Source organism: Crinia signifera, chromosome 19 (assembly GCF_055691185.1).
Source record: "Crinia signifera chromosome 19, ASM5569118v1, whole genome shotgun sequence".
Classification (NCBI taxonomy): domain Eukaryota; kingdom Metazoa; phylum Chordata; class Amphibia; order Anura; family Myobatrachidae; genus Crinia; species Crinia signifera.
Window position 1 is genome coordinate 138,484,808 of NC_139226.1, and position 13,297 is coordinate 138,498,104.

Genomic DNA, 13,297 nt, shown 5'->3' on the forward strand with positions numbered 1-13,297 from the left:
GGTTCCATACACGGGTCTCATTGTACAGGTAAAGGTGCGTCAGTGCGGAGAGAACCCCTGAGTGTAGCACAGTGATGTGTCACCATGATAGTGACGTATATGTACACAGGCATACAGTGACATAGAACTTACCAGGCAGCAGACAGGGTGAGTCTTCCCAAACTTTATCTCACAGAGCTCGCCTAGTGCCTGCAGAGAGAACAGATCAGCATCAGTAGAAGGTACGCTGCCAGTGGCCCAGTCATATATATGGTACATAAAGCTTCTCCCTGCTGTGCTGCAATGTACAGGACGTGTCTGCAGCTCCGTATTACCCTGGGTACAGGCACATGGGAATCACACCCGGATCTATAGAGGAGTCACACGCCTATGGTAATACTATACACAGGTTACTGCCAGCTTCTCCCTGCTGTGCTGCAATGTACAGTAGTGTCTGCAGCTCCGTATTACCCCGGGTACTGGCACATGGGAATCACACCCGGATCTATAGATGGGTCACACGCCTATGGTAATACTATACACAGGTTACTGCCAGCTTCTCCCTGCTGTGCTGCAATGTACAGTAGTGTCTGCAGCTCCGTATTACCCTGTGTACAGGCACATGGGAATCACACCCGGATCTATAGATGGGTCACACGCCTATGGTAATACTATACACAGGTTACACCCAGCTTCTCCCTGCTGTGCTGCAATGTACAGGACGTGTCTGCAGCTCCGTATGACCCTGGGTACTGGCACATGGGAATCACACCCGGATCTATAGATGGGTCACACGCCTATGGTAATACTATACACAGGTTACACCCAGCTTCTCCCTGCTGTGCTGCAATGTACAGGACGTGTCTGCAGCTCCGTATTACCCTGGGTACAAGCACATGGGAATCACACCCGGATCTATAGAGGAGTCACACGCCTATGGTAATACTATACACAGGTTACTGCCAGCTTCTCCCTGCTGTGCTGCAATGTACAGTAGTGTCTGCAGCTCCGTATTACCCCGGGTACTGGCACATGGGAATCACACCCGGATCTATAGATGGGTCACACGCCTATGGTAATACTATACACAGGTTACACCCAGCTTCTCCCTGCTGTGCTGCAATGTACAGGACGTGTCTGCAGCTCCGTATTACCCCGGGTACTGGCACATGAGAATCACCCCCGGATCTATAGATGGATCACACGCCTATGGTAATACTATACACAGGTTACTGCCAGCTTCTCCCTGCTGTGCTGCAATGTACAGTAGTGTCTGCAGCGCCGTATTACCCTGGGTACAGGCACATGGGAATCACACCCGGATCTATAGATGGATCACACGCCTATGGTAATACCATACACAGGTTACTGCCAGCTTCTCCCTGCTGTGCTGCAATGTACAGTAGTGTCTGCAGCTCTGTATTACCCTGGGTACAGGCACAGGGGAATCACACCCGGATCTATAGATGGATCACACGCCTATGGTAATACTATACACAGGTTACTGCCAGCTTCTCCCTGCTGTGCTGCAATGTACAGTAGTGTCTGCAGCTCCGTATTACCCTGGGTACAGGGACATCGGCATCACCCCCGGATCTATAGATGGATCACACGCCTATGGTAATACTATACACAGGTTACACCCAGCTTCTCCCTGCTGTGCTGCAATGTACAGTAGTGTCTGCAGCTCCGTATTACCCTGGGTACAGGCACATGGGAATCACTCCCGGATCTATAGATGGGTCACACGCCTATGGTAATACTATACACAGGTTACACCCAGCTTCTCCCTGCTGTGCTGCAATATACAGGACGTGTCTGCAGCTCCGTATTACCCTGGGTACAGGCACATGGGAATCACACCCGGATCTATAGATGGATCACACGCCTATGGTAATACTATACACAGGTTACTGCCAGCTTCTCCCTGCTGTGCTGCAATGTACAGGACGTGTCTGCAGCTCCGTATTACCCTGGGTACAGGCACATGGGAATCACACCCGGATCTATAGATGGATCACACGCCTATGGTAATACCATACACAGGTTACTGCCAGCTTCTCCCTGCTGTGCTGCAATGTACAGGACGTGTCTGCAGCTCCGTATTACCCTGGGTACAGGCACATGGGAATCACACCCGGATCTATAGATGGGTACCACGCCTATGGTAATACTATACACAGGTTACTGCCAGCTTCTCCCTGCTGTGCTGCAATGTACAGTAGTGTCTGCAGCTCCGTATTACCCTGGGTACAGACATATGGGAATCACACCCGGATCTATAGATGGATCACACGCCTATGGTTATACTATACACAGGTTACACCCAGCTTCTCCCTGCTGTGCTGCAATGTACAGGATGTGTCTGCAGCTCCGTATTACCCTGGGTACAGGCACATGGGAATCACACCCGGATCTATAGATGGCTCACACCCCTATGGTAATACTATACACAGGTTACACCCAGCTTCTCCCTGCTGTGCTGCAATGTACAGGACGTGTCTGCAGCTCCGTATTACCCTGGGTACAGGCACATGGGAATCACACCCGGATCTATAGATGGATCACACGTCTATGGTAATACTATACACAGGTTACTGCCAGCTTCTCCCTGCTGTGCTGCAATGTACAGTAGTGTCTGCAGCTCCGTATTACCCTGGGTACAGGCACATGGGAATCACACCCGGATCTATAGATGGATCACACGTCTATGGTAATACTATACACAGGTTACTGCCAGCTTCTCCCTGCTGTGCTGCAATGTACAGTAGTGTCTGCAGCTCCGTATTACCCTGGGTACAGGCACATGGGATTCACACCCGGATCTATAGAGGAGTCACACGCCTATGGTAATACTATACACAGGTAACACCCAGCAGTTTTCGGTATGAGCACATATTTGGGCACCAACAGGACTGTTCCTGAATGGCGAATGTGAGGAAAGATGCTGCATATAGAGACTTACAGCCGCTCACATAAGGGGACATACGCAGACACTACAGGGACGGCTTCAGTTTGGCATATGTGGTATTGCAGCCAATATGAACCCCCGACAATAGGTGCCTCAGTCCTCCTATATTAGCGTGCAGGCCGTACACCAGGGGCATTGCTGTAGTGGCATCAGCATAAAGGAAGCAAGTGCAGGAAAAACATTACGCTTAAGTGATTGGTTCCTGGTCTACAGTATGGCTGCATCAGACACAACCAACTGTAACCAAACAACTATCCAGCCCAAACTAGAGCATGCGTCGTGTGATCATATCAGAGTATACACAGCCCTGCTACACAGCACCGCACAGCGATCCCTCGCCACCCCTCCATCACACTGGATTACACATAATAAGCCTCTCTACTGGTATATGCAGAGTCCTCACCATTAGCGGATATTTGAAGTTGTCACTGTCCAGAGAACACTCCTTAGCAGCCTGAGCCAAGCCTTGCAGAACGGGAATAAAGATCTGCCGGGGACACAGAACTATTGTTAGACCAGTATAAGGTAGGTGCATTCTATGCCCGCCCAGTGTATTATTACCCCCCGCCTCTATAACCTTACCTGCAGGTGCATACACATTCCCGGGACAAGTCACCCACAGAGGGGTGATAGGGGATAGTGAATGTCATATAATACACACGTGACAACACACAATACACACGTGGTAACACTGACACAAATAACGACACTGTACTAGCTCTGTAATAGAGGGTTGTAGGTCACCTGTTTGAACACCTCCTCATCCTGATAGGTCGTCCTCACAAGCTCCTGGATAAAACCGAAGGGCAGGTTCCTACAGAGCATGTATGGCACCAGGAGGGACTGCTGCTGTACAGACCTGCACCAGGGAGGAGAGGAGAGATGGTACTAGAACACTGATCTGGGTAATACACATGGAGTAACGGGAGAAGGGGGGGGGTTACATCTGTCAGTGCACCCCCCAAGCTCTCACTGTAGGAATGCGGTGCTTCACTCACAGGGTGGACACAGATGGAGCACGTCAGCTTCCCAAATCTGCAATGTGGACTGGTCTACACACAACAATGGCTAATACAGGCAGCGCAGCATTGGCTCTTGTTCTGTACAACGTGAGGAGCTTCAGCGGTGTCTTGTGAGCTGGGGAGGTGACACTAACGGCCGGGAATACTGTGCACCTGGATAGCTTGCTGCATATGGGGAGTGTATCTAGGTGCACAGTTACCTGCTCTCTCTGCCAGGTGCAATGTAGGCTAGTGCATAACCTATAAGCCTGTGACACCAGACCTGCTTACCGTGGCTGGGTGAGGGCACCTTGTAACACCAGAGCAGCGTGGCAGATGCACTGTGACCGGATGTTGCTGAGGAGCTGGCTCACGTCTGGCTGGCTGCACATCTGCGGGAGGGAGAACAGAACATGCAGGGATCAGATCTACGCTCATCCGACAAAAACAGGTAACGCCGTCATTATTACACACGGCCCCCTACTGACACGGAACACTGAAAAGTTACCAAGTCTAAATAAAGTGTTTGTTTGCAGACAAAGTGCCTGGAGCCCATGGTATCACCAAATGCTTGGTGTCCTCCTGTGTCAGGCTTTGCCGGGTCTTCCGGTGTAGTGTCCCTGGGTCCTGCTGCCTGTAGCTTGGTCTTCAGCAGGAGAGAGTCCTGCTGGATCTGGGTGAGATCAGGACTCGGCCATTGCAGAATATTCCACGTCTGTCTTCTGTATCATTGTGCTGCATCTGAGCAGACTATCCCCCTACACACGGCTTCTGCCACACCGATACACACTAGTAACCCAGGGGGTAGATGGATGGTCCTCAGTTATGGGGGAAGAAGCAGCATCAGCAGACTGTGTACACCCAATGTAGGGCTATGGGGGTGTGGCTACATGACAAGTCTGTCATATAAATGAAAACGATATGTGGACAGTCACACTTTCTATTAGTAAGGCTTAGAACTATCCAGAACCTTGTAGTAAGCCATCTGTATGGTATCCTGTGACATAATCTCTCTATGGAACCCTTGGCTAATAATATGCTACCACCAGTAATATGAATACATCCCAGTAATCAGGTGAGAATTGGTCTTCCTGCCCGGATCTATATGGAGATAACAGGACATCCCCGCTGGCTTACCTTTGGTGCTTTCCTCTCCTCTATCCCCACTCTATCAAAGCACTCAATGAGGTAGTTGAGCATCTCTGTCTCCTTGCAGGTCTCGATAGTGAAGTGATCGCTGCAGGACTCTGTACTACTAGTCCCACTACAGGAGAGAAGAGAGAACACATCAGCATATCCCCAGCACCACCGCCTGCTGCACCTACAATACCGGCCGGTCAGGGACACACGTTCCCCAGTGGTACCGAGATCCACAAATCAGACAGTAACTGCAAACTGTACAGAACTTGTTAGTAGGCAAAGTCCAAACAGCATTCACTGCAGAACATTTCACCAATAGAGGTTATAGTTTAGCAGGATCGGGTTGTGGGAGGGACAGCAGCTATAGGAAGGACTGGACACGGCGTAGTGACAGAAACGGCCTGTACAGAGAGGTGGAAGCACAGGGCCGGTGTCCCTTATACAACAGGTATCCGTGCAGTCACAATCCTCCCATTACATACAGCACAAACCCCAAGCATAGTATATACCGGACTACAGAGGATTGTGTAATGGGCAGAATTATTTGTCACCCAATATCTGCCTCAAATACACCCCAGTTATACTACACATGGGCAACCTAGGTGTACCCACAGCCCTAGTGCTAGGACACCTCCTAAAGATAGAACCCATGACGCCCACCTACATATTACAGGAGTACTGCGATATTATAGGTCACTGATGGCTAACTTCGACACTACAGCTGGCATGTGTAGTTCAACAACAGCTGGAGTGTTGAGGTTAGCCATCACTATTATAGGTTTTAATTAATGCTATTTGCTAACAGAAAGAATGCACCAGGGAGGCGGAGGAAATAAACCTGCAAGTACCAAGTGTAACATAGCCCCCCTATAAGCTGGAGTGTTATACGCACATAAATCAGATGAACAGTCTGCGCTAGGCACCGCCCGGCCCCTTAAGGCCGCAGGAAAACACAGCCTGTCCCGTGAATTAGACACATTGTCAGGACGGATGCGCGCAGTGACCCCCGGCTTCAGTGACATCATAGTTACATATTTAGTGTACCAGTTGCTTTAAGAGAACCAAATAATTTGGCATACAGAAAATGTAGGACACCCCAGTATCACATTGGCTAGCACTGGAGTCCAATCCCCAACATAGAGACTTCTTTACAACGGGGACAGATGCTAATGACAGCGCTGCGTAGTGGGCGGTGCTATATAAAGAAGATACCTTCCAGGAGGCGGTCTGAATGAGCCGCCAATCAGCACATTTGTTCCTGCAAAGAAGCAACGATTTCACAACTCACGCCATGCAGCCGAGCTTGTTAAAGGCCGCCATTATTCTATAGATACGCTCATGGTGTAACAGCAATCCGCAACAAACTGATCGGGCACAGCAACTGGCATCCTAGTGTTAGTGTGCGGACAATCCAGCATGCCACCGGTACCTGGACCCGAGCTGCACACCAGAGAACTCCTCTTCATCATTCTCATCGTCACTGCTGTCCTCAACCTCATCGGTGCGGGTGAGGAAGAGGAGGGACAAAGGGTTGTCATACACACTGGCACAACATGAAAACACAATTACTGGGTGGTTGGGCAAAGGGCGGCAGCATCAAAAGTTACAGGGGAAGAGGGGGTTCCATACCCTAATAGTTACTTCCTGTTATAGCGGCTAAGGGGTTCCTGGCGCAATGATGCAGCTGGCGGAACATGCTGGAGCACAGATAAGGGGGAAGGGGGTTCTGTACCCTAATAGTTACTTCCTGTTATAGCGGCTAAGGGGTTCCTGGTGCAATGATGCAGCTAGCGGAACATGCTGGAGCACAGATAGGAGGGGGAGGGGTTTCTGTACCCTAATAGTTACTTCCTGTTATAGCGGCTCAGGGGTGATTGGCGCAATGATGCAGCTAACGGAACATGCTGGAGCACAGGTAGGAGGGGGAGGGGTTTCTGTACCCTAATAGTTACTTCCTGTTATAGCGGCTCAGGGGTTCCTGGCGCAATGATGCAGCTAGAGGAACATGCTGGAGCACAGATAAGAGGGGGAGGAGGAGGGGGTTCTGTACCCTAATAGTTACTTCCTGTTATAGCGGCTAAGGGGTTCCTGGCGCAATGATGCAGCTAGAGGAACATGCTGGAGCACAGATAAGAGGGGGAGGAGGAGGGGGTTCTGTAGCCTAATAGTTACTTCCTGTTATAGCGGCTGAGGGGTGATTGGCGCAATGATGCAGCTAGAGGAACATGCTGGAGCCCAGGTAAGAGGACAATATAGATACATTTTATCACCCACAAACATTCTGGGATCATGCCAGAGTTACAGAACCATGTAATAAAGCCATGCTACTGCCCATCATGTATCCCTATACCTAGATGGGCAGGTACCCAGCCAGGGGGCACCAAAGTATATGCTGCACTTTTAAAATATCAAAATTCATTGTGGTAAACCGCAAGCCTTAAATGCACGCTGTAAGATGAACCACAAACACCAGCAAGCAGGACGCTAAGGACACACACATGCAAGTTCCGCTCCTCAATGTCATTATTACGAGTGAAACGGACAAACTATTAAGGCACACGGATAATAAATGTGAGCACCTTACACATCCAGATCCAAGCCATTATATGTACATGGGAAACCACAGCGTGCGCAGCCCATCAATGGCTAATACATAAAGTACAGCAGCCCCTAGAGACATAGGACCTTATTCTGGCTGACTCGCAAAGCTGCGTCAGCTGCCCGCCCCCCACGTCACAGGCACACTTACATGGGAACACCCAGCGAGTTCATGGGAATGACCATGAAATGCCTGGCGTTCCTATGGACGTGATCCTTAACCGCCACCCCACGCCTGCACTGCTAGGTGCGAAGGGGACTGCAATCAAGCAGTTCACCGTGCCCGCTCACACGAAGCGTCTGCATAAATGCGCAGACTCTCTCCATCACTCCCCTGCACGAACATGCAGGGGAGTGAGGCAATCAGTATAGCCCCCCTAGTCAGGCATAATGTGTGAAGGACATACAACATATAAAGACTAATGAGACCATATAAAAAGGAAAGGACATTCCTGGCGTTGCGGGGGTTTAGCAGATAATCTTCTGGTGTGTACGGTGTTTTCACTGTATATCAATTTGTGCAATGGCAATTGTAACAATAGGTAAATTGACACAATATTAGCTTATAAGTTTCTAGGAGGTAATATGACAACATATAAGTCTTGTCTTTAAAGCATGGGAACCATGTCCCTGTGTGCGGTGAATCAACCAATTTCAATGTTTGTAGGGGATCGGATACAAGCAGCGTCCTGGCCGCTCCTTTTCACCCCTCTATTAACTTTGTTATAAGGTCAACTCATAAATTAGCTCCCGATAGTATATATACTTATATTCTAGGTGCCACTTAGAAAAAATAATTGCCAGCGTGCTGCTTGATTTTCTAAAAGCATCACCACGGTCAGTATCCAAATGACTGTTTGTTCCAGCGTGTAATGTTCCAGCGTGTAATGCCGCTGGAAGTACGCGGCGGACCGCTGCTGCCAGTCACACTTGTGTACACATTAGTAGGTATTTTTAAATAAAGCAATAAAAACACATTTTTATGTGAACCGCCAACGCGCGTTTCGCTGTAGGCTTTTTCAAGGTCAATTTACCTATTGTTACAATTGCCATTGCACAAATTGATATACAGTGAAAACACCGTACAGACCAGAAGATTATCTGCTAAACCCCCGCAACATCAGGAATGTCATTTCCTTTTTATATTGTCTCATTAGTCTTTACACGTTGTATGTCTATTTTATCAAAACTCTTTCGCTGAAACTTTTTAAATATAATATAATAAAGGTTATATTTTATATTTTTTCTTCTTGTGCACCGCACGACAGACATTCTTTTGTTTCCCCATAACTGAGTCTATCCCATGTCTTGCGGTAGCACACCTCAACATAATAGAGACTAAGTCTAATGAAAGTACTAATAAAGAGGTTACACTAGACACTGTTTTCTTATAATGTGTGACGGAACCCGCAGTGGTTACAGTCACAAGTCACCTGGGAGCAGACACCAGCCCGGCACCTGTGGCTATGCAGCAGAGTACAAGAGCCATAAAGCCCATGGGAATCATTACATGTGACTGGCTGGGACTTGGTGCTCATTACATGTGACTGGCTGGGACTTGGTGCTCATTACATGTGACTGGCTGGGACTTGGTGCTCATTACATGTGACTGGCTGGGACTTGGTGCTTTCTATGACACCAGGTCTAGAACACACTAACAGCACACACAGACTGTAGGGTGATCCTGCCTTCGTGTAAGAAGTGGACACTAGATAATTACACGTGATGGGAATGACTACAGCGAGTACCCAGCAGACAGAGGAGAGCATGAACACACATGTGACACAGAATCACCATGGTAACAGGCGTGATCATGCATTTACAAGCATGGAGACGCGGGTCATCATCGTACAGCTTTCCCTAATGTGCAGGTGAGGGCTGGGAACAAACGATGCATGGGGCACACACAACGTACAGAAATCACACACATGCGCACACACACACCGTGGAGGAAATACCTAGGCGGCATCCGGTTCAGCCTCGGGGACACTCTGGGAGATAACAGAGGCCTCTGTCTAGGTGAGCTGGCGGGCACTGCCCGAGGACTGCTGGACAGGTGCATGATGGGAGAGACGTTGGCAGTCCTTGGACTGGACGGGATGGGCAGTGGTCCTGAATGAGTGACACTGTAAGGCCTGTAACGCGGGGAGGTGGTAAGGGCTAGCGGCGGGCTGGCCTGGGTGATGTGAGGGCTGCCGGGCAGGGACTGCGCAGGGCTGCTTGGATGGGTATTCAGTATAGGGAGGATGGGCGAGTGACTGGCAGGTACCCGGAGAGTGCTGAGAGCAGGACTAGCATCGTATAGACTGAAGCAGAGAAAGAGAAACATCAGGTACAAACATTTAGGCATCAGGAGAGCAGAGGATAAAACAACAAAGGGCCTGATTCAGACCTGACCGCTAATGTGAGACGTTACAGATAGCCGCCACACTGTGCAAATAGAGAAGCTCCGACCCTTCTACTTATCTGCAACAGACAGGCTGATCGGCGTGGACATCACAGATCCTGGGCACACCTGCATATTATTCACACACCCAGAAAACAGCCGTTACCACCCACAACGCGGCTTCCTGTCTGTCAGACTCCGCTCACTTCGCATTTACGTTCCATACGCATTTTCTTTCGCTATTCACCCTTGAGCATGCGCAATGTGTATGGTGCGCATGAGCAGTAGTTCGATAGTCTCTCAACTTGCAAATTCTGCAATTAGTGATCAACTCTGAATTGGGCCCCGAGCATGAATACAGATCTATGATTAACACGGCATGTCTGCATTACCCCAGCAGACAGCCCAGACCCCCAACATCCCCAGGAGCAGGACAGTGCACTACGCCTTACACAGTATGTCTGCATTACCCCTGCAGGCAGCCCAGACCCCAACATCCCCAGGAGCAGGACAGTGCACTACGTCTTACACAGTGTGTCTGCATTACCCCAGCAGACAGCCCAGACCCCCAACATCCCCAGGAGCAGGACAGTGCACTACGCCTTACACAGCGTGTCTGCATTACCCCAGCAGACAGCCCAGACCCCCAACATCCCCAGGAGCAGGACAGTGCACTACGCCTTACACAGTGGGTCTGCATTACCCCTGCAGGCAGCCCAGACCCCAACATCCCCAGGAGCAGGACAGTGCACTACGCCTTACACAGTGTGTCTGCATTACCCCAGCAGACAGCCCAGACCCCCAGGAGCAGGACAGTGCACTACGCCTTACACAGCGTGTCTGCATTACCCCTGCAGGCAGCCCAGACCCCAACATCCCCAGGAGCAGGACAGCGGACTACATCTTACACAGCATCACTGAATGGCGAGAACCACTCCCGCTGTGTAGTATGGCCTCATGATCTGTGAATCACACACATGATAACGTCTTACACGCTACACGTAAAGACAACACCTTAGCAAAGAGAGGTTTCATCAGGAGGAGTCTCCTCTCTTAGAACAATAATCCTACACACAACGCGCATGTCACTTGCCTGGATACAGAGCTGGCGCCGAAGGATCCTGGGTTACAGAACATGGGGCTGGTGCCAGGGTGTGACCCCGAATTCAGTACTAAAGTCGTTTCTGGGATTCGCGTTGCTGCGATTGGCTGAGAAGTGGCCGTCAGACTGGCGAATGGGTTGTCATCTTTCGACTGTGTGGACATCATCAAGACCTCCATCAGAATCTGTCCGATTAAGTCCTTAAAGTTGGAGAACACTACAAGACACAGGAAGACACAGACTTAGGGCGGGCACCAATCACAGGAGAGAGTAAGAATCCCAGATCTGAGAGCCAGGAGTGATCGGGAAGGGTCCACAACATCAACACATGAAAAAGCCGACATGAGATTCTGAGGTTGTCATTGGTGTCTGTGGACCCCCTTCTAGTGTACTGTGTACCCTCGCCATGTTTCAGGGACAGGGCCTCGCTCCACATAGATGGTAACATAGGAATCTAAAATAAAAAATCTTGAAGAACTCATGTCAACCTTGTGTTTTTGTCGACCGCATACATACTGACATATCGACTGTCTGCGGACCTAACATCCGGATACCAATCAGCCCTGGTGAGCTGGAGCCAGCCCATGGATGTTACCCTCTGGGAGAGGCGGCAGCTTACTGGGTCACTGCATTTCCCGTGCCGGGATCCTAGTGACCCGACAGGCAGGTAACCCAGCTCCTAATACTAACTAAATGAGAATATGAATTAGCTGCAGCGGCCCCTGTTGCTGGTTTCTGTGTAATGGGCACATACACAGGAACACGCGATACACTTTACCTTCTTTAGTGTCCTGTCTGAACTGAGCAGAGAGCGACCGCAGAAAGATGACGTCGCGGTCTCGGTCCTTCCAAGATACTCGGAAAATCTTACAGACCAGCTGCAGCGACTGCTCCTCGGACACCTCTGACCCTGACGACAGCTCCTGGAGGAGAAGGGAAGAGCTGCGATATTAGGGCACAAGCTCGTCACACAGACCAATCACACAGCTCAGCACAAGCCGCGCACTCCCAGTGTCACTGGGGCTTATTATGATGGCTTACCGGCATAAGAAGCCCCATTGACACCCCAGCAAATGGGTAATAACCCACCTACTACAGGTCCAATCCTTCTATGTATAAACATCAGCCCATACGGCCTTATAGGGACAACTACCTAACATGTGTGATAAAGCCAGCAGTAACATTACAGGGTAAACCAGCGAGCAGGGCCCCGTTTTTGTTTTATACCCATTTCCAATTGTACCTTATCAGCGATGCTTCCTTTCTCCCTGCGATCGCTCTCATCCACCTCCATGTTCTCTATTCCTGAGTCTACGTCCACCTGCGACATGCTGGGGGAGCAGAGACATCACATAAGCCGCTCGCTGCCGGTGGAACTCACAAACTGACAGATCATTATCGCAGTAACCGATTTTACCTTTTTTCACAGGCAACGCTGTCTATGTCCATGCTCTGCGAGCGCGACAAGGACTGGGACTGTGTTTCCAGGCTATTTGATGGAGAACTGCTGAGGGAACTGACCCCTTCGCTGCTCTGACTCCGATGGGCCACCCCTGGAAGAGAGAGTGTTATTATAAGCGGTATATAGACAATGATCCGGCCCCGTAACACCGCTGGCACGGCGCAATGATCCGGCCCCGTAACACCGCTGGTACGGCGCAATGATCCGGCCCTGTAACACCGCTGGCAAGGTGCAATGATCCGGCCCCGTAACACCGCTGGCACAGCGCAATGATCCGGCCCCGTAACACCGCAATGATCCGGCCCCGTAACACCGCTGGCTCGGCGCAATGATCCGGCCCCGTAACACCGTTGGTACGGCGCAATGATCCGGCCCGTAACACCGCTGGTACATCGCAATGATCCAGCACAGTAACACCGCTGGCACGGCGCAATGATCCGGCCCCGTAACACCGCTGGTACATCGCAATGATCTGGCACAGCAACACCGTTGGCACAGCGCAATGATCCGGCCCATAGCGGTACCGGAACAGCGCAATGATCCGCGCGCGCAACACCGCTGGTACATCATAATGATCCAGCACAGCAACACCGCTTGTTGCGGCATAATGAACCGGCACAGCGCAATGATCCGGCCCGGCAACAGCGTTGATGTGGTG

The 13,297-nt window shown here is 50.4% G+C and overlaps 1 protein-coding gene across 2 annotated transcripts in view; it reads right to left on the reverse strand.

Annotated features, from left to right (window-relative positions):
- UBE4B (ubiquitination factor E4B) overlaps positions 1–13,297 on the reverse strand; it is a 51,923-nt gene that overhangs the window by 18,589 nt on the left and 20,037 nt on the right. Inside the window, exons 3-13 of one of the 2 annotated variants that reach the window (XM_083163493.1) lie at positions 12,595–12,730; positions 12,421–12,508; positions 11,956–12,100; positions 11,169–11,394; positions 9,648–9,995; positions 6,521–6,634; positions 5,089–5,215; positions 4,243–4,343; positions 3,695–3,809; positions 3,354–3,437; positions 133–189 (exon numbers count right to left, since the gene is read on the reverse strand). In XM_083163493.1, coding sequence (XP_083019619.1) covers positions 133–189; positions 3,354–3,437; positions 3,695–3,809; positions 4,243–4,343; positions 5,089–5,215; positions 6,521–6,634; positions 9,648–9,995; positions 11,169–11,394; positions 11,956–12,100; positions 12,421–12,508; positions 12,595–12,730 — 1,541 coding nt within the window. The remainder of the gene's footprint in view (positions 1–132; positions 190–3,353; positions 3,438–3,694; positions 3,810–4,242; positions 4,344–5,088; positions 5,216–6,520; positions 6,635–9,647; positions 9,996–11,168; positions 11,395–11,955; positions 12,101–12,420; positions 12,509–12,594; positions 12,731–13,297) is intronic. The other variant, XM_083163492.1, reaches the window with a different exon arrangement.